The sequence below is a fragment of the Biomphalaria glabrata genome, chromosome 16, assembly GCF_947242115.1.
Source record: "Biomphalaria glabrata chromosome 16, xgBioGlab47.1, whole genome shotgun sequence".
Taxonomy (NCBI): domain Eukaryota; kingdom Metazoa; phylum Mollusca; class Gastropoda; family Planorbidae; genus Biomphalaria; species Biomphalaria glabrata.
In genome coordinates, this window is record NC_074726.1 from 12336809 (window position 1) to 12359803 (window position 22995).

Genomic DNA, 22995 nt, shown 5'->3' on the forward strand with positions numbered 1-22995 from the left:
CTCTGACTTGAAACAAAAAATAGCTGAACTCAGAGAACTCGCGGCCGTCCTGTATGACGATGAGGCAAAGCAGAAAGAATTTGTGAGGGCAGAATTTGAGAAGGAGAAGAAAAGGGAACATGAAATAGCTATGGAGAGAGAGAAAAGGGAAGCTGAAATAGCTATAGCTAAAGAAAAGGAAATCACGGAGCGAGAAAGGGAAAAACAAATAACTGAGAGAGAGAGGATAACCGCGGAGAAAGAGAACGGAACCGCCAGTCAAGCTTCCTCCGGATCTCGCCCGGCTAGCCCTGCCTCTCAGCAAAGTTCCTCAAACGGCCTACCCCACATGCCAATGGAGCACTTCGACGACAAGACAGAAAACATCGAAGTTTATCTTGTCCGCTTCGAAGAAGTTGCGAGCTACTACGGTCTGCCAGAGGAGAAATGGTGCTTCCGGCTATCCCAATGCCTCCGAGGCAAAGCCTACGAAGTTTACTCTAAACTTCCCTCCGGCCAGCGAGAAGACTACGCAGCCCTCAAACAGGCGCTACTCGTCCAATTCGAGCTGACGGCCGAGGCTTACCAAAAGAAATTCAGAACATCCCGCCTGGAGCGCAGAGAGACTTATAACAATCTCTGCGGCAGGTTGGACAGATACCTGAGAAGATGGCACACTCTCAGTGAACTGCCAGAGACTTTGGACGGCCTAGTTAGCCTCATACTCGCAGAGCGGTTGCTAGAGTGCATGCCTAACGATGTCAAAATCTTTGTTAGGGAGCAGCAAGCCGCTACACCCACCGACATAGCTTCAGCTGCAGACCGGTACGCGACTGCCCGCAAAGACGTTAAGGACATCAAAATTAAGACCTCAGCCTCGGACAAACCAGAGGGCCAGCCCACTTCTTCCAACAAACACGCTCCTGCTAGCCAACCCCCTCTCTCTGCTAAACCTCAGCACCAAAAAGCGCCAATCCAACGACCAGCCACGCCTACTAGCTATGACAGACGAAGCCACCCGCCTCGACATGCCCAGACCAATAACCGTCACCGTGACTGGAACAGCACGAGTGATCGCAGGCCCAATCGACAGCATCAGGCCCCACGTACTGTGTCAGCCATGACTGAGCTCCCTGAACCCTCTTTGCATAATCAGCCATCGCCTCTTGATGAGGAAGAGGAGGACTATTACGTCATATCAGCGCTGACCGTGGCCCCTGAACCCACTGCTTGTGGCCTTACCCAACCGATACCGCCTCACCCCATCGTATCACCCCCTGGGGTAGAGATTATTCTGATTAACGGATCTCCTGTCCAGGCACTATTCGATTCCGGATGTGAGGTGAGCTCTGTCATCAGCAAAGCACTGGTCGACCCATCGGATCTCACTGGTGGATCAGTGACGGTTCAATCTCTAGACCGTGGCATTCCTCCGAAGGTGTATCCTATCGCTCGGGTCCACGTAGAATGCAAGTATGTACATGGCACCATTGATGCAGTAGTCATGGACTCGCCAGTATACGACTTTGTTCTAGGCTCCAGGTACATACCTCTAGGAGTTGTCAATAAACCATACTTCTCTCTGCCTGTCGGTAGAATGACAAAGCAGAAACGTGGCAGCAACCAGCCGGTTGGAAGCCCTGGTCGCCACTCTAACAAACCCTTTACGGGCTCCTCAGCCAAGCTCAAGCCGCTCCACCCAGGCACTGACACTGCCAGGAAGTCACGAGGTAAGCATAATAACTACACTCGTGAGGGTTCGTTTAACCCCCGCTCCTCAGCAATCAAACCGCTCAACCCTGGCACTGGCTCTGCTAGGAAGTCACGAGGTAAGCGAAATACCTACACTCGTGAGAGTTCTTGTAACTCCCGCTCTTCAGCTATCAAACCAATAATGCCTGGCACTGATCCTGCCAGGAAGGCACAGAGGAAAGTGAACTTTCACTCTCGCGAAAGTGGGCCTCATCACGGCTCCACCCACACTATAAGGCCACTCTTCCCTGACATTGACCGTGTCTGGAAAATTAGAGGTAAGCCGATCAATCGCACTCACGAAGAAACGCCTCACTATGGCTTTAGAGATAAGCCCCGTCCAACGTACGCGCATTGGGCACTCCGCCATAACACGTATCCCACTGACTGGTCTGCCCCAAGAAGGAGATGTACCCAATCCTATCAACCCGGCCTATTTCCCCAGGTTTCCAGAATTGCCCCTTCCACGTGGCAATCCGCCTGCGGACAGAACATAGGCGACAGCGGACCCTTAGGACGGACACCCCTCTGGACCTTGGCAACCTCTTAACTACTGGGAAAATTTTCTTAAATGCTACGACCTACAGTAGACGAAACTTGAGTGATATCAACGTTAGCACTTTATAGATCTTTTAGCAAAGACCTATCTTACGCGGGGAGGGTTGTGACGAACCGTTTTAGCTCACTCAAGATATCACTCAGGTCTAAGCATTTAATTAATTTATTTACTCGCTATTAATCATCAATTTTATTAATTTAGCCAATCAAGCGCTAAAAACACAGCTACCACCCCTCCAATCCAACCCCACCCCTTTGGCATCGATGTCACATTTTACTATCCCCACTTTGACACGTGTCACACTAGACTCTTGACAAGAGTACACTCCCTCCATCTATCGTGGCAAACATCCGTTGACCCCCTCCCCCCCTTCCGGGAGCGGCTGGTCACTTCAAAGTGCCCATTCAACTCAACGCCTCGGGCAACGCTGTTCGTCTAGCACTAGCCATTATCATAATATAATCTCCCTTGATGTGCCGAGCTCTGATAATCTCCCCTTCATAATCCACCTGACCACCTGGGATGATTTCCTGGACTTTCAACTCGCGCCTTCGCGCAATGTCTATCTCCCGGAAACGCCGTCACGGTCAAGCGAGGATCTCTTTGTCAAAGACGCCAGATAGTCTAGACCACCTTTGCACTTATCTCCCGCCACTCACCCCCCCCCCTTTCTATCCACGTGTATATGGACTAACTTCATCGTCCGATCTCATTCACGCTGGAGAGCCCACAGGGAGCACATCTATCTCTTGCTTGAGCTCTAGACTATTTTCATTCCCTTATTTCACTTTGGATTGGTGGTATGTAACTTAGTAAAGTGCTTGAGAACCATTTTACTTAGTAATGTATATATTTTTTTGTGCATTTATTACTACATTATTTGTGTACCTATTTGTGCATTCCTATCATGGATGATGTAAGTAGATTACTGTATACTTATATTTTATATCATGACCTTTATGGCTAAATGTTCAAGCCATTTGGACTAGAATTTATTACCAATTCTTACCAGATGTATTTAGCTCTTTAACTATCATAAATTTAACTCTGATATATTAGCGCTCGGCACGAGCTTTCAATATATTATCATTGATTAATTCCTTGGCAGGGAATTATCAAAACACTTATGTAAACATGTCTTATTACTGAGTATGTATTTACTTATGCTCTATGTTTACTTATGGGAGAGCATGGGCGAGTGTCAGACGTTGATCTCCCCTTCCCTTTCATCTTATTTATCTAAGCGATGTGTGTACTTGCTACTCACCGTGATTGGTGAACGTCACTTGTATTACTTATCATATATCACTTGTTACTGTTTGTTATTTCCCTTTATAGGAGTCCCCATTATTATTGTTATCTCCCTTGATGGGACAGTATATTCATTTGTTAGTTCCCTTTGATATTTAAGAAACTATCTTATGGTTTCTATACATCAGTCTGAAGATGTCCTTCACGGAAAGGCATCTACCTCCCAGTGTTATCATTATGGCTAAACCGACGCATACATCATATCGTTGCAGCTTTTATCTATAGACTACATCCGCCTGAAATCTTAGCAACCTAAAGCTGATAGCAGATTTGCTCGCACCAGATCTGTAGACATCAGTCCTACTCATCCTTCAAGAGTCCAAGTAACAACGCTAGCCACAGACTCGTCACTGGCTTAACTGATTGGTAGACGCAGCTTAGCTCTGCAACCATACAAGTTGGACTGCACACGGAGCCTGGATCGACTACGCCAGCCCACCAGCAGACAGTTCAGTACCAGCCACACCCGTCTCACCAGTGCAGCACCGGACCAAAAGCTAAGCAACCAGCCTAATGACACTCAGACCACTTGGTTCTAATATCTGATGATGATAGTCCTATATATGTAAATAAGCTAGATCCCATACTAGCAACTGTACAGCATTTCACCTTTCATTATCTTATTTTGTATAATAAACTGTACATAAGTTTACATCTAAATATAGTATTTGTTGCCTGCATTATAACGCTGTGCTTGTAGTTTATATGTGCAAGTAAGGATTCTCAAACTATAAAATCCCCTAGACACCCAAAACGGTGTTCCAGTAGAGGAATATATCTTCATTGTTTAGATAATGGTCAAAAGTTTTAAGTTTTCTAACTTAACATCTGAGTTTGAATCCCTTTATAACTGGGCATTTTTTATTCAGGTTTTTAGAATTCACAGTATACAACCAGCTTGTTTTAAAGTAAAGTTTTGACTACATTCTCTTTCACAGTGATCCATCAGAACAAATTAACATCATCTAATGGTCAAAAAGGAAACTAACACTGAAAATGTAACACCAACTAGATAACAGAATGTTTTATTTTTAGTAGGGTCAGCAAACAATTTTTTTTCAGTATATATTTTTTTTTTTTACTTAATTCATAATGCTAAAAATCCAAACACCAATTTTAGTATTACGGAAATATGTTTTGAATCTATAAAATTGTTTGAGAAAAAGGAAACATTCAGTTGTACAAATTGGTAATTCCTATAAGAATAACATTTTAAAAAATCAAATTTATCTAGTTAGGCACTTAGTATAGAGACGTTTGAACGCGACGTGATAGTGCGGTTAAGCTTGTTTATGTTAGTATCATCAGGTTGGTGTTAGAACTTCAACTGACATCATAAAACCAATAGAGACTGGAGACTTGACTGTGACCTTATATTTAAAATCATTTAAGTGTCTATCAGTCTCCTCTTTTCAACTTGTTAATGCGTCCCTACCTTACTCAGTCAGACTATTTCAACACCATTCGTTGATTAGGAAACATAAAAAGGACCAAGATGCCTGTGTGTAGTCGCTGAATAAACTATCTGTTCTATTTATATGTATGTTTCTGTTGTGTTGTCTTTATATGAGAAAAAGAGTCCTTGAAATCACAACAAATTTCCATAAGGATCAATAAAGCAGTCTTAGTCTTTGTACTACACTAGTTTAAACACATCTAATACACCTGTACAAGAAAACATCTTCTGAGTAATCTGTCAAAGTCAGAGAGCCGTCACCGCCATATCAGCTGCTCAATACTTAAAAAGAGTGACATACTTTCAGAAGGAAATATTTGGACAAAGAACAGTTAATTTGTCTTTCCCCCCACCTTTTCCAAAATCTAATTAGCCTCCACTTCAATCCATGGGTCACAGTGTGTTAAGATAGAACAATCTTTTGTAGAGCTTAGAAATTGTTATTTTGATTGACAATAAACATGATCCTTCACCAATGAAAGAAACCTCAAGTCATTAGATAAACTAACTACAGTAGCATGAACCATTCATTTTCTAGCAACCCTAAAACTTTGATTTTGTATAGTCAACTAAAGACTGATAGGACAAGGGAAATAACCAGCAATGACAGAGAACCATATAGAGCCAAAGTAATTGTCAGCTTCTATCTGTAATTGGCTGGGAAACAACAATAATAGACATTAACATATGCAAGTGGTAAAAAATACAACCAATTTAGTTGAAATAGGCAAACTATTTCCTGTGCAAAGGGTTTGTAAGTTTATTTTGTGATACAGATCATTATAAGTAATTTGGTAGAAACATAAGTAAGTATAGATTAGCAGACGTAAAAAAAATTAACTTTAAGTTGGTAGGGCTTTTACTGAGACTGTCTATTATGAGTGTAGCAGTGCCTGATGTTGACATGCTGTTAGGTCTAGGAAAGAAGTCAAGGAATGTATTTAATTAATGAGAGATAAAAATACAAATAGAATATATCCTTTGAAAAGCATTTTTTTCCTAAACCAATTGATAAAGTTGCAATATGTTGTTGTTATTTTTTTAAATTTCATAATATGTACTGATAAACATGAGGAGTGTTGATACAATAAAAGTAGCAAGGGGTTAGCATAAAATTGTGAACATTTGTTTAAATATAGAGAATATTATTATACCAGAGAACTATAAAGTGAAAACAAACAAATGTTATGTTGTTGTTAGAAATGTGTGTAAATATTCTGTTTAGCTCTGCTGATGATTACTATTCAGATACAACTATATAAAAAATGCCTGTTGCTTAGTTCTGCAAGTTGAATGGCTTATTGTTGTTTAGTTTATTGTCACATGACGAAGGGAGACAACATTTTATAAAACGTGTATTGGGTAACTCCGGAAATCAATTACAATGTGATAAATCATAAAAATCTGTTAGCATATTTAAAGTTTTTTTAAAACAATTTCGCTAATTAAATATCAATCAACATTTTGTTGATAGTTTCTTTATGATTAATTATTTACATATATATCTATTAATCTTTATATTGCTTAGATTTTCTTACATAATTTAAAGTGGTTTGTTTTCATTCTCTAGTACTACAATGCTATATTTTATTTTTGGAAGCCTTCAAGGAATCATGGACTATAAGTCTTAACATTAAAAACAAAATAAATATCAAACAAATTTTTGAGACATGCGGGTTATCCTAGATTTCTAAATCAATCACAATAGAAAAGTGCTGCTGTCACATTTATGTTTCCAATGAGTTTTCTACTGTTTTAAAGTTCTTAGGGTTTAATAAGTCATGATAAAACATATAGTCTTTTATAGCAATGATTTATTTGACATGTTTACAAGATCTAATACCTCCAGAATAAATTCTAACCTAACAATCGTAACTCTGCATGAAGTATATCTCGATTATATCAAATGAATTACATCATATCAATTGAAGCTGCACTTAAACATTGAAAGGAAATGTCAAAAACTTTGAACACCATTTTCAATAATTGTACAATGTCAATCAAAATGTCTATACTGGTTTTATCCCATTTCCAATGAAAGAAAAACAATTTTTTATCAAAATTAGACGACTCTAAAATAAAAAAATAAAAATTTTATGAAACAATAAATCTAGTTCCAAAAAATGTTTACTTTCAATAATATTAGAACAGAGAAATGAATCCTCATAAACAATCTAAATGTATGGTGAACCTCATACAATATTCGCTTTTTTTTTTTTTCTTAATTTAGACAACTTTGTAATAAAAAATTAAAAGAGCTAGATCTATAGACAATTGGTTTTCACTAAAAAAAAATGTATCTAAGTGTGTTATCTGTTTGTTCTGCATGAGGCAGGAAGAGCTCTTCTTACACAAAAGTAAAACAAAAGCTCTGATGGTATCTTCCTGCTGTAATGAACCACATAAGGAGATAACCTTGAACACTGCATTCTAGTTCTACTGCCATAGGGGTGAATGGGTTAATTAGCTTTACAAACAGCTCAATGGTACAACTAATGAGCAATGCATTTAACTTTTACATCTTCAAACATGCATTCATCCATAAATGGTAAAAAAAACTACAGACTTAAAAAACTGATTAAGGATGAAACAAAAAAATTGGCAAGTTTTCTCAAATGTATGATCAAACTACAAACTGACAAAGAGGACTCACTAATTTTGATATTAGGTAAGAGATTTAGTCACTAACAATGTGCACAGAACAGAAGCTGAATGCTTTAATATCTATACAAATATATATTGAGTCACAGTGAACATGTATAATCCATATATAAATGTATATATTGAACCACAAAGAACATGTATAATCCATATATAAAATTGTGAAAATGCATTATTTGCATATCTCATGTTTACATCAATATGTCTTTGGAACTAATTTGCAGGAAGTGACATCACACTTCTGCTCCTTAATTCACAAAGGATGTTAGGCACTGAATGAAACAAACTTCTAATAAGGATAACTGACAAAGAAATGTTAGTAACATAATCAAGTTTTGCATACATTGAAGTATAAAAGTCTAAATCAATACAGCTGTCTATATAATCATTCTTGATAAAATCCTTAAAAAAATAAAAAGTACACATTTTTTTTTTACATAAAAAATAATTTAAAAAGATTGTAAAGATTTAAGAAAACATAGTAACACAATGAGCTGGTTTACTTCAAATACATGAGATGTCAAAAAGAGAACAAATGAAACATATAATTCAAACTTCTAGAAAGACTTTGCAAAGATTTGCCTTAATTCAACTTACACGGTTGTTTTAAATTGTATTTAAGTGTCTGACATGTTTTCAAAGTATTACTTCAGAAGATGATGACAAGCAGAATTCAAACCATCGCACTATCATAACGATAGTCTGAATGACATATCTTATGATCAGCATCACTAACCTATTTTATGGCATAAACGTGACCACATTAAAGTCTAAAGTTTCCTTACTGATAGTCACAGAAAAACTTGGATGACCTAAAATAAGGTCAGAATTCAGGAACCACAAACTTTAAAAAAAAAAAATTAAATTATAAAAAAAAAAAGTATTTCAAAATATCATTATAAAGCCTTATTGAGCTAACCAATCAATCAAGTCAAAAAGAATGGATTGATAATTAGAATGTAACCAGTGAGCCAGAGAAAGTGGAATAATAAAATGATTGGTTGAACATCAACAGCAACAGGACACAAGAGTGAGGTATGAGAAGCAATAAATAATGTGAACATCAACAATGAACGTCCTCAACAGGAGAGCTCTACAACAAAGAACAGTAAATAAAAGACAATCACTGATTTATCAGGGGTCATGGTTTCAAGATGCTCACTTTGACATTAGGTTATTGCAGATGAAAATACATATTTAAAAAAAAAAAGTGCCATGAAAGGAGGAATATTCACTGGCTGCCCTGCAATACTTAAAAGCCCACATTTAGTTAGTTGTTTTTTTATGGTAACATTTGACTAAATAATAAAGTTTATGCCAAGAAAAGCATTGCTTACTTGGTTGAGAAACAGTTTACATGGTATAAACAAATGGATGAGGAAAAGAACAGAGTCTAACCCTGTGAGATAAAGGAAGTTTCCTTTTTTTAAATAAAAAAAAACTATAATGAGGGTAAACAAAAAAATTTGACATATTATCATTCTGTTCAACAACTTTCAAATTATTGTCTAGCCACAGTACAAACTTTAACAACTGTTTGGGAAAATTGCTAAGATTTATTTTTGTCATCATTGAAATAATTAATTTTATTTACATATAAGATATATTACTAAAAAAAATGCACAAATATTATAATGTAATGATTATTAAGTACTTCATTAGTTGTCTTTCTTCATTACTGTGGGATTGGAAGATTACTGTACTTATGAACTGTTGTTCCACTCCTTTAGTAACACTGTCCTTGAAACATGTAAGCAAATAAACAAAGTAGAGGGCACCTCTCTCCTAGATAAACATGAACCATCTCTATAAAGTTGATATTAATTTTGAGCTAGAACTGCATAATACTGTGCTACTTCCTTAGAATGCTATGTTGAGCTCACAATGAAAAATCTGTGAAAAAATAGTAAAATAGACAAATGTATACATTAATAATTTAAAAGACAAACACTTGGTGAGGAGGGAAAGGATGTGGAGGCAGATCAAGTCATTGTGTTGTGCCCTCCCCCCCTCCCTCATTCCATCTCTGAGCAGCCGCCTCCTTAGAATCAGCCAGACAAACAATGTGATAATGGCCCAGTGAATAGTGATGTGAAGCTGTTTTAATGTTTCATATTGCTTTTGCATAGGGCATATCTGATGCTATAGCATGCTCAGTGACATATTTCTTTATGGACATTTGGGGGGGGGGGGGGGGGGGCACAGCCCTCGACACTAAATCAGACTGATGCGCTCCCTGGTCATGGTCTAATTCTTAATTGCATGCGATCTCAAGAACAGAATCCAAGCTATGGAACTAAGATGCTACAGAAAGATCTTAGGTATCACTTACAGACTGCATCACAAATGAAGAGATTAGAAACATGGTTAATACAGCAATTGGACCCCAGGATGTCCTGCTAGCCACTATCAAAAATTGCAAACTTAAACTCTATGGCCACATCACAAGGTCCTCAGAGCTCACATAGACCTTCCTTCGGGGAACAGTACCAGGGAAAAGAAGAAGAGGCATACAGAGAAAGCATTGGGAAGAAAACATAAAAGAATGGACAGGCCAGTCATTGAATGAAATTCTATCCAAGGCAAAAGACAGGAATGGAGAAAGACGGATGACAGACCTTGTGTGGTGCCCCAACAGTTCAACAGACTATGGGATATGTTAAAGTGAAAGGGGGTGGGGGGGGCAGCATGGAAACCTTCTCCCAGATGATGAAATCTGGGAGAAGGTTTCCATGCTGCCTTTATAAAGGTGTTCAGCAAAAACAAATCAGATCGAGGTGGATTTGAGCTCAAGCCATCTTGATAGATAGCCAAGCAGTTTATACCACCACTCTGACACACATCCTACAAGTTAAAAAAATTGAGATTTGAAATGTGCATATATTACATCTAACCTAAATTAAAATTCTTTCTAATTCATAATTTTGTCATTGAAAACTTCTGAAGTTGTGCAACTAATTTTCTGATTTTAGATAAATACTAAATGTTTGGTAGAAAACAAGGGATTAGATGGAAAGTCAAGAACATTGATCACAATGTTGGCCACATAACACCCTTCTTCACTCTCAGACACAGAAATAGATAAAATTTACTTATGGAGTGGAAGATCTGAAAGGTAATTTTTGATATTTTGTCAGTTAAAGAACTTTAAAATGTCATTGATAATTCCAAACAGACACAAATCTAGAGCTATACTTACCTAAATTACATGAATATCACATGACAGTCTCAAAATCTTCTGGGCCATCAGGCTGGTGGTTAAATTTGTACTTCCTAACAGCTGTGGGCTTGTGCTTTCCACCTTCCATGATGTTGGGAAGGCGTGCTTTTGGATAGAATTGAGCTGATGGGAATGTTCGTCTTGACCCCCCTTCTTTGATTTTATAGTTGTCAAAATGGCTGGCTAAAACAGTGTTCTGTCAGAGCAAAAATCCAATTAAATAGCATTTAAAAAGAAAAATCTAAAGAAAAAGAAATTTGAGCTAAAAGTAGAATTAACCTAAAGAAATAAACAATCAAGGTCAAGGATTTGTAAATACATAAGCAGTTTGATCAAGCATTTATAACCATCAAAAGGTTGGGTCAAGAATTTGGAAACACAGTTGGGTCAAGGATTTGGAAACACACAATTGGGTCAAGGATTTGGAAACACAAGTTGGGTCAAGGATTTGGAAACACACAGTTGGGTCAAGGATTTGGAAACACACTGTTGGGTCAAGGATTTGATTTAAAAGGAAAGTAAGTTTTCTAGATTGCAGAAAAAAATAGGGTCAAACTTGTGAACTGATGTTTGTATTGAACAGTGTATATCATGTATTTCATAGTTTAAATTAAAAAAAATTGCAAAATCTTCATTTCATGTGTCATGAAATATTCAACATGAAAAACTTAAGTTCTGTTAATAGATATGATAAAATAGGTTATTAAAGTATGAATAAAATAGTTGCTTTTTATTTTTTTATAATAATTGTATAACATTCAACACATTTATAGATATACATATTTAGATACAGTATATCTTCCACTTACAAGATTCTCTGTTGGAAAACTAAATGTAGATTAAAAAACAACAACCTACCCTATATTTAATATTATTGAAATGAAAATTTGTTGATCAAAGTTAATAAACAAAAAATGTATAGGTTTAAAACTATCAACAATGATACCTATGCAAATCAGCAGTTAAATGCCATCAAAAAAAAAAAAAACAGTAAATAAATACATTTGCACACATGGCGCTAATATGTGGTGCCTACTCTAAAGTATAAAATAAATGTAGTATTTGAAATGCAATTAAAAAATGTACTTAAAAAAAAAAAAGCAATGTCTTAGGAAAAAAAGTCTTAAGTTGAGCTTATAAACTTTGATGTTAAATTTTGATCTAAAACTTCAGTGAAAACAAAAAAAGTGCCGACACCATAAGTGAAAATAACTCCTACCCCCAAAAAAATATTAATTAATAAAGCACACGCAAAAATAAGTAATGTTAATAAGACATTGGCCAAATACAAGCTTGTATTGTGCTGTGGTAAACTACACCACATGCAGTCTGTAACATTTGTAGTAATAAGGGAAACATCAAGGACAAGATTTACACTTTAAAAAAAAACCTAAGCTATATGTGATATCCTCATATATCCAACGCCCCCCCCCCCCCCAGCTATATTGTTGTTTACAACATCAGGCAATATTTCCTTTGCTCTTTGAACCATTTGTGTGGGCCTGAAGCTATAGCTAGCTTAGCCTATAGGTAAATCCAGCAATGGAAACATCCTTGGCTTGTTCTTTGTTAGTAGCATGTAAGTTACACTTGAAAACATGGAAAATATTCCTATAAGGAAGCCACGTTCTTTATGAGCCATACCAGTGTTTCATAGAGCAGGCTCTGACAAAAAATTGTATATATGACTTTGAAGAATCCTCTGTGACATTTCCATTTTGTGCAATTTAATGTCTGGCAGAGGAGCATTTGTCTTTTTTTTCCTCTTTATGTTTTAATTGGGTCTCAAATATTCTGGGAGCAACTCTGGTGTGTCTATCTCCTTTACGATAACAAATGTCCTTCAGCATCTATTTATCTTATGGGATCTTCTGTATGCTGCTATTCATCTTATAGGATCCTGAGAAAAAGAGAGATCTTCTGTATGCTGCTATTTATCTTATGGGATCTTGTGAAATAGGGATCTTCTGTATGCTGCTATTCATCTTATAGGTTCCTGAGAAAAAGGGAACTTCTGTATGCTGCTATTTATCTTTTGGGATCTTGTAAAATAGGGATCTTCTGTATGCTGCTATTCATCTTATGGGATCTTGTGTGTGCTGTTCATACTGGGATAAGCCAAAATACTAAAATGTTTGTAAAATGTTTAACATGTTTTGGATGTTCCTTAAGAGTTGAAGATAATTTACTTCCTAGTCCAAACCTCCCGCAGGAGGACGGGGGATGGGAGTGGGCAGGGTTTGAACCCTGAACCATCAATAAATCCGAATGACAGTTCAGTACGCAAACTGCACTACCAGGCAGGCATAAAAAAATCCTATTGGGATCTTTTTTTTCTGGTCCCCTCAAATTACATTGTTGATGGCCAAACTCTTGATTGTAATATCTCAAACTATTACATTTTTGATGGCCAAACTCTTGATTGTAATATCTCAAACTATTACATTGTTGATGGCCAAACTCTTGATTGTAATATCTCAAACTATTACATTGTTGATGGCCAAACTCTTGATTGTAATATCTCAAACTATTATTACTAGAATTAGCTCCACCAATGACCAATAAAATGTTACAAAATAAAAATGTTATATACAGACTGAAGCCTGGGTTAGACAAAATTTCACACAATGTAACATTAGTGTACTAAATAAAGCTTTAGACTCAAAGTTACACAATAGAACATGTTAGTGTATTAGAGAAAGCTTACCTAATTCTAGTTTCTTCCACAGAATAAATAATAACTCTCATAAAAATTTCCTTTTTTTTATGTACTGTCGAATCTCCATATTTTAATGGGGCAAGCACAAATTATTCAATGTATCCCATTTTCTAAAGCATGGAAAGTAAGTCAACTCAAATAATTTTCTTAAATCTTATTCATTAAACCTAATTTGAACTACATGAAGGTTCCATTGAAAGAAAATGAAATTATAACTTCTTAAGCAGTCGCTTTGAAATAATGGCATCCAAACAAAATCAAGCCTGTGTTGTGCTGTGATAAACTAAGATATGGACTGCAAACAGACTTTTTAAAACTTTATATAAATGGGCAGTAAGAGAAGGTTGTATAAATATTTAGTAGGACATCAGGTATAAGTAAATAATTTTCCAATCAATAATTTATAAAACAATCGATGGTGAGGTAATAACATTTGAGGACTCTTTGAAATAAAAGCCAGCAATTGAAATGGTTATATCATATGAACATTCTTGTTCAAATTTGATATAAATTAAGAATTTTAAAATGTAGGCCAGTAACAAAAAAAAAATATTTTGTTTTATTTATTTTTTTTGCAAAGAAAGCTAAGTGACCCAAGTGAATAACTCAGTTCAAGAAATAGCCCACTAATGACCATACAGCTTGACCAATACTTTAGAAATGTTTGAAATAAACAACTTTAATTGAATTCAATAGAAAGAGGTTTGCATTAGTTAAATAATTTTTAAATGGTGACTATGAAAAAAAATCAACTGGTATCTAAGTGGCTCACTATTTCAAAGAATAATCTAAAGGTCTAAATAGAACTTGAGTATAAAGCTTATTTATATTTGTAGACTGGAGATGTTTCTTTCATTTTTTCCTATTATGAGTTTTATTTAACAACATCTTTTAAAATGATTTTTTTTTAACTTCTTAGAAAAAGATTTGACAATAATCAAACAGCTGGTAAAATAGATATTGGAACCTGGGGTGTTGTCATCAAAACTCAGATTGTACAACTAGGATACACTGTGAGTCTTTCAAATGAAGCCTAATATTAAGCAAACCTTAGAGCTAAAAGTTTTGAAAGCAAAATACTTCATTATAACAATTGTCTTGAAATAAACATTCTGTGAAATTTAATGAGAAACAACTCTTAATTGTAATATTAATCTCCTTTGCTAGATCAATATCCTTTTCTACTTTGCCAAGTTTTTTTTTTTTAATGAACACAAGAACTAGAAATTTTTTAAAAAGAACTAAAAACATTCACAAGTAAAATCACCTTCCAGATCAAATCATAATTAAATGTTCTTAGCTCAAAACCAGTTTTCCACTGCATCATAAGTTATTTAAATATTATTAAATTGCTATAAAAATATATTCAATTTCATAAGTGTATTGGAAAAACCTTTGGCTTCTGAACCAAGGGGTCTGGGCTTTAAATCCAGGTGAAGACTGGAATTTTTACTTTCAGGATCTTTAGGATGCTTCTGAGTCCACCCAGCTCTAATGGGTACCTGCCATTATTTGTTGGGGAAAAGTAAATTTGGTCGTGCTGATCTTTACATCATCTGCCCCATAGATGGCCAGGTCTGAAAGAAGTCCTTAACTGCTTTATCAGTATCTATTGAGCTCAAAATGATCCACTAACTCATTTGAGGTGGAGCATTATACATTGGAATCCACAAAATAACACTTGTATTTGAAATGGATTTATGATCAGAGAAAGATCAGAGAATCTAAATGTTGGCTAATTCTCTTTGAGACATGCAAGAGTTGTGCTAGTCTACACCTTTGACAAGAAAAACTATTTCCAATTTAGACTAAGGTGATCATGCAACTTTTTGTATGAGAACAAGTATTGCTATAGGAACAGCTGTGAGAGAATATTCATTTTTTGGGAGTGTTTTAAATAGACAGATATAATTGTCAATGAAACTGATTTCACGTGGATATTGCCTTGATCAGTACATGCAACAGCCCAGATTCCAATAAAGCCAGTCATACATGGACTTAGTTAAAATAACTAAATGCTATCAATCTTCCTGAACTACAACTTTAAAGTTATTTAGAAACCTTGTTCACTTTAAGCTGTTGTTTGCCTAAAAAGAAAAACAACTAAAATCTCTATTGAAAGACAAAAATAAAAAAAATTACAGCTAACTCTGTATGACCAACTTTATGGATTAAATACTAATAATAGAAAGGTTAAGCTAAGGAAACAGCAGCAAGCAAACCTGGAAAGATCGATTGAGAAGGGTGTCGTTACTAACCCAATGAGCCTGGAGCAGACGGCTTTTTTTCTCGCTTCGTTTGTCCTGTAAATTTGAACAGCACAGTTTAGTCTTAACAATATATTTCATTCTGTATAAGTGCAAATTAGAATTATCTAATTAATTTCTACGACAACAGGTAAAATATTGATCATAATTTTCCAATGAAGTACTTACTATACAGCTGACTGTCCAATTTAGTGGTATCAGTACTTACTATACAGCTGACTGTCCAACGTAGTGGTATCTGTATTTACTATACAGCTGACTGTCTACCGTAGTGGTATCAGTACTTACTATACAACTGACTGTCCAACTTAGTGGTATCAGTACTTACTATACAGCTGACTGTCCAACTTAGTGGTATCAGTACTTACTATACAGCTGACTGTCCAACTTAGTGGTATCAGTACTTACTATACAGCTGACTGTCCAACTTAGTGGTATCAGTACTTACTATACAGCTGACTGTCCAACTTAGTGGTATCAGTACTTACTATACAGCTGACTGTCCAACTTAGTGGTATCCAGATGACCAAGGAGAAAACTATGATGGTACCAACAATGTTGCTCTTCATGAAGGCCACTGGAATAGATGGATACATATAAATATGTACATACATTGTGGCTACACATCTTGAAGGTTATGTCCCCTTGGAGAGTCCAACCACACAATGATCCATCTTTCTTCCACATACAAAACAATAAAACCCGAATTACAGTCCACCCAGTCATGGTCATGGTCACCAACTATGTCACCAAGCGCTGGTTGTGTGTGTCTGTTTGTGTATTGTTACTGCTACAGCAGTAAGGCTGTAGTGGACAATTGTAATAAAAGCTAATTTCCATTTCTTTGGACCAATAAAGTTATCTTATCTTATCTTAGCTTTTTTTTTTATTAAATCATGAATAAAAAGATTCATATAAGAGGAAGTAATGAAAGTAAGTGTGAAGACTTAGCTTGGGGTCAAGGTCAAATACAAAAACAAACAAAATAAAATCTAACCACCTAATAATATGAAATCCTACAAGGGACAGCAACAGAAAGAATGGGAAGATTAATGTAAAGATGCATGAATGAAATCAATTATTAGATTCCATTTCTTGACATAAATTACTGCTGATAACTGTTAAACAAAGTAGTATGTAAAAAAGAAAAAGCTGGTGCTTTACATATTGACACCATTTCTGTTCTCCAACCACCAAAGAAAGACATGGGTTAGATTAAAAAAAAAAATTAAAAAGAAACCAAACATTACAGTCTCAAGAATTATCTGTAGCCTTTGTTACTACAGTGAAATTCCTAGAATTAATAGCAAATGGAGACAAATCTGGTTGATCATTTATATGGAATTGATTCTGAAGTACAAGCACATTATTCCTGTGCCACAATGTTCATGCAATCCAACCAGATGGTTATTAGACTGTTATTATGTTGTTAACCATAGGCCACAGAAACTGATGTCCATTACATCATCTGCCCTATAGATCACAAGGTCTGAAAGGGGGAATTTTTTTTTTTATCACGTAGTCAAATTTACTGGAATCAACTGTTTTAAAAACCAGAAAGAATTTTCTAGCAGCTGTTCATTTCTATTACTACTTATTGTTAGGCCTGAAAAAACCTAAGGCTTTGTGTTTAAATTTTTAACATTCCACAATTATCATTAATTAATTAAAACAAAAAAAAAATGTCCTTATGATAGTTCTGCAAAAAAAAATAAACAAAATAAACAAATGCATCAAGATTATATTTTAAATAATAGCTAGACAGCACAAGAAGTGGAGGTTTTCAGGCCCACTGATTTCCCAGTCAAGACAACCTTGTTTTCTATCATAACATTCAGAACTTCAACAAACACAGAAATCTGTTTATTAACTTTCTAATAAATAATCAAACTGACTATAATAAGAAAGTGAAGAGAAAGTGTGCCAGTTATAAGCCATTGAAAGATTTATTGAACAGCATCATTGTAAAAGTAAACATTAATTTTTATGTTTTATATAACTGATAAGATCTAAAAATGTAGATTTAACCCTTAACATACTAAGAGGGGTATCTGAGGTTGATTTTTGTTGATCCTGTTCAAGTAGCTAATTTACTGTGGAATTATTTTAATGTGTTCCATATTATCTTAAGTTAAATAAGTAAGTAAAGTTCCCCTTTCAGATCTTGTCATCTATGGGGCAGAAGATGCAAAGGCAATCTGTTTCTGTAGAACATGGTTAATGTGGGTGTCATGTGGCCAGCACAATGACCAACCTCCTTTACTTTTCCCCAATGAATCTCAGGTACCCATTAGAACTGGGTGGACTCAGATGCGCCCTAAAGATCCAGAAATAAAACCAGGATTCAAACCTGGCACCCCTCAACCACCACTAAAGAGTTGTTTTAAAAATGAAATAAGTGCTAGGTGTCCCAGAAGAATCCAGCTTATCATGTTACATTTTACATCCAGCTTATCATGCCACATTTTATATCCAGCTTATCATGTTACATTTTATGTTATACTGTCAGATTCTTTTAATTCTTCTTTTCACAAGATATGAATTGTGCTATATCTTTACAAATGCCTTATGCTCATCTGGATATTGGAGAGAGACATTAGTCTCAAATGCTTGGTATTTACAAAGTTTTCCCTTAACAAACCAAGCAGGTTCCTGGTAGGACCCCAATGGCTTTTAAAAAATTATCCTGTTCTAACTGCAATAACTTATTTTCTTAATGTTTGTACTGAAATTTAGTTTCACAAGCCCACAAAAAGCCTAGTCTAAGTAAGTAGCCCTTACACATTGACAAAAAGCTATGAGGCCCCTAGAAGACACCAGCATGGTAAACAACATTGATTCATAGGCTTTAAAAGCCTTACTTGAGACAAGTGGTATCATAGTGCAACTTGCCAACTTAGTTGCATGCCAAAAGCATGATGGCTGCCAAATTATATGAACTTTCTTTTTTAATAGTGTGTGACGAGGACAGAAGACTTACCTAAAGTGTCCGGGGTTAACTTCTCAATGAATGTAAACAATCTCTGAATCAAGTTTGTTCTTACTTGAATGCACTTCCCTGCCTACAAAACAATCCAAGAAAGTGTTTTACCACTCAACCACCACTAAAGAGCTGTTTAAAAAAAATTCATTCACCTAAAAATGTCCCCACCCCCTTTTCCAACTTATGTCTAATAGTTCCAGACTTAAGAGCACTGTTACCTCACAGTAACCAAAGGAACAAGGTCTCCCGTCAGTCAAGAAATCAGAGGCATTGACACTTTGACAATTGTGGCCTTTCTGCTGACAGCATCTCAGACATTCATTACCTGACAGAAAGAATTCAAAAAGAAAAGAGCATGTCTGTTATCTTCAAGAATGTCAATACATTCAGCTCATTATGTATTTCGCATAGTTAAATTGAACACATTTCATGACAGAGTGTTACTTTCATTAATGAAATGAGGGTGAGCAAAAGTTCAATTCTGTTGGACAAACAATATAAAGTGTCAGATATTTCCTAACTTACAACAATAATAGCCAGTGAAAGGGAATACAAATATTTTGATATTGAATTGAGAAGCCAAAGAAAATTCAGAGATTTTACATAAGACTAACTTTTTTGTTGTTGTTGTGGGTGGGAAGGTGGAGTAGATGGGGGAAAGTGATAATAGAATTTAAAAGCATATGTGTGTTTGTGTGTCGAGGACATTATAAAGTGGGTCATTCCAATTCAAGTCATTACAATGATGAAGAGAGAGATGGAGAGAGATAGTGAAAAAGAAAGTGAAAAATAAATCAAATTCAAGGTAACAGATACTAGAATTCAGGGCTAGAAAGTATGTTAGGGGAATCATTAAAATGTTGACTGTTTATTGGAAGTTTAAAAAAAAAAAAAAAAAAATATTTAAAAAAAAATAAACAATAAAAAATTGTTTACTTTTATATATATATTATGGGAACAGTTTATTATACAAATATTTTAAATAAAATTAGAATGTTTATTGAGAAAGTATTAAAGTTTATACATCAGCTGATGTAGAATGTCTTTCTATGACCAAAGGTTCCACGACCATACGTTCACCGACAAATCATTCACCCGACAAATCACTCACCGACAATTGGTTCACAGACAAATGGTTCACAGACAAATTGTTCACTTGATAGTAACATATTATTAATATTATGTATTGTCGTTGCATGTTTTATTTGTTTACTTTTGTAGCTATTATTTCAAAATAATTTTTTTTTTAAATTTCATTGCTAGAGTTCGGGCCTAATCTGAGTTTCTTTGTTAAATTTTTTGTTGTTGTTAATGAGGACAGTATGTGATAAAAATTATACTTAAATTATACTAGCAATCTAATTTTAATTTATTTTTTTGGAAATAATAGCTACTGAAGTTTTAATGTAAACAAATTAAACATGCGACGAGAATATATAACATTAACAAATATGTTACTATCAAGGGAACAATTTGTCTGTGAACAATTTATCTGTGAATGAATTGTCAGTGAACGATTTGTCATGAACCAACTGTCGGTGAACAAGTTGTCTTTGAGCGAATTGTCAGTGAGCGACATGTTGGGTGAACGAATTGTCGTGTGAACGATTTGTCAATAAACGAAATGTCAGTGAACAAATTGTCGTGTCTCCATGACCAATAGGCTTAAAAGAATAACATCTGATCACTGAAAGCAAGCAGATACTACTCATGTACTTATGCATATGCCTGTTGACCTATTCCAACAAAGGAACTTAGGAGACTTAGTTCAGAATTATAGTCATAAGTAATAAAACAAATGATAATAATAAAAACTACCTCCCCCCCCCCCCTTTTTCCAACTCTATGATACAGCTAAAAGTAAAAAGATAACTATCAAATTTTTAAACCCAAGATCCAGCGATAAATAAAAAAAAAGCAGTTTGTCAATCTGGTATTTACCCACTCACCGGGTTGCGTACATCTACAAGGAACAGAATCAGCCAAATGTCTTTCACAATAGCTCAGACATCTGCCCTTCTTGCAGACACCTCTGTGAAATGGTGTTACAATCAATAAACATTTACATTGACAACAAGTAATAACAATGTTCCCTGTACAAGAAAGAAACATAAACAAGCAGAGGGGGAGAAAGTCATGTGACTTAGGCTTGTCCTATTTCTGTTTACTATGCTGCATATACAACAGCAGAAACAAATTGCGAGAAGTACCATAGCAAGCATATCCATTACTTTAGTTGAATCACTACCAAAACAAATTTGATTGGCTAATTTTGTAGCACCAAACCATCCTGAATTAAAAATTAGACCTACGTAAGTGCTACTTTGAGTTTTGAAGTAATATTTCACATATGCAGCTTTTAATTATGGTGAACTGAAAAGAAGACCTATGGGAGTTTAAAGTAATATTTCACATTTTTTATGCAACACCAAACCATGATGAATTAAATAGAAGACATACGGAAGTGTTACCTTAAAGTAATATTAAGACCTACAAAACAAACCCTACTAAAAAATAAAGTAAACATACTCATCGATACACTTGACTTCAGGTGTGTCTGAAATATTCTGTGATGCAGGGCAATCAAAACTATAACCACTGTGTACTAGTTAAGAAACAAAATTTCTCAATTAAATCTGTTACTGTAGGGAAAAAAAATTAAGTTACCAAAGTTCCATGCAAAATTTATCTCCCTTTTACTTATGTAAATTCAGCTTTAAAAAAAAACAACAGGAAAACATATACTCCAAAACTGTACATTGATCAGTTGTATTTTTTGTTTCTTTTTAGAAAAGTTTAACTCATTTTCCCTTTGCTTAGTCTGTGATGAGAGTAAAAGAACCAAGACATGCTAGCTAGGCACCTACTCCCAAGAGTTATGAACAGACTATATAATATATATAAACATGTAAGCTTTAACAAACTTTGTGGCCTTTTATTCACACAAACAAAACTGTTCTCACCATTACAATACATAATCTTCTTTCAATTGAACATCTAAACGCAGGCAATGATAAAATAACTACAACGTAACACACAGGATTCAAACCCACGAGCCTAGGCTAGACTTTCAGGCACTCAGCCACATCCTCCATCAAACATGAACTATAAAGGTGTGAACAAAATGCTCTAAGTTCTTCAATGAGTCTCATTTCAGAGTAAAGGATACGAGCATTTAGCCTCTTTCTTGCACTGTTCCTTGCTAGCCCCTCGACAAACCATGTCTCTAGGTGCAATGATGCAATTCTTACAGCACTCCCAATTGACAGGGCTGCAATACAATTGTTAATTGAGATATATATTTTATAATAACTGCAACTTCCAAGACCCCTGACTATATGTTGGACAGAATTTAGAGCATTTAAATTACCTGCAAGTAGCATTTGGTTTGAGCTTACAGGAATTATCGCAGCAAGGGTCTAAGCCACTGATCCCTAGGCCACCGCTGTCACATTGCTCGTCTTTGTCAATTTTACCATTACCACACATAGGCACATTCTCCTTGAAGCCTGTTGTGGCAGAGAGATCCCAATGTCTATGAGTGGTTGTTCACAAAACATAGACTCAATAATAACAACAAGTAAAGGTTGTTAATTAACAGACTTTTTGACAAAAAACAAACTCAACACAGTATAGTTTTTTAAACTTAAAGCTACATTTTTCATAAATTGTATGTCTTTTAAAGTTATCTAATTTGTGTACCCAATTTTTTATAAATACAAATATTTTTTTCAAAATTCATTTAAAGGTATGTATTGAAGTTATTTGAAACCTTTTATAGATATTTGTTCGCGTACTCAGGTAAAAAAGAGCAGTTTATAGATATTTGCATATTGTCATAAACTTGAATAAACAGACTCTGATTACTGAGGTAATGAGAAGCAAGATTCTAAGCATATAACAACAGATGTTTAAGAAGTCAAACACTTTCTCACACAAAGTAACTTGTCATTTTTTCATTAAGTAAACTAAAGCAGAAAGCTTAAATTGGCCTATATAAGCCAAGCTGGCACAAAGGTATTATTAAAAGGCTGCCCATTCATCTAAATGTGGGCGTGCATTTTAAGTACAGTCTGGAATGTAAACCA

The 22995-nt window shown here is 35.3% G+C and overlaps 1 protein-coding gene across 1 annotated transcript in view; it reads right to left on the reverse strand.

Moving 5' to 3' along the window:
• Positions 1-6853: 6853 nt before the first annotated feature.
• The window catches only part of LOC106057282 (ADAM 17-like protease), a 42630-nt gene continuing 26488 nt past the window's right edge, over positions 6854-22995 (reverse strand). Inside the window, exons 16-25 of the mRNA XM_056014476.1 lie at positions 22278-22416; positions 22077-22178; positions 21437-21505; positions 20857-20939; positions 19126-19232; positions 18905-18986; positions 16413-16501; positions 15880-15960; positions 10918-11134; positions 6854-9611 (exon numbers count right to left, since the gene is read on the reverse strand). Coding sequence (XP_055870451.1) covers positions 10934-11134; positions 15880-15960; positions 16413-16501; positions 18905-18986; positions 19126-19232; positions 20857-20939; positions 21437-21505; positions 22077-22178; positions 22278-22416 — 953 coding nt within the window. The 3' untranslated portion in view covers positions 6854-9611; positions 10918-10933. The remainder of the gene's footprint in view (positions 9612-10917; positions 11135-15879; positions 15961-16412; positions 16502-18904; positions 18987-19125; positions 19233-20856; positions 20940-21436; positions 21506-22076; positions 22179-22277; positions 22417-22995) is intronic.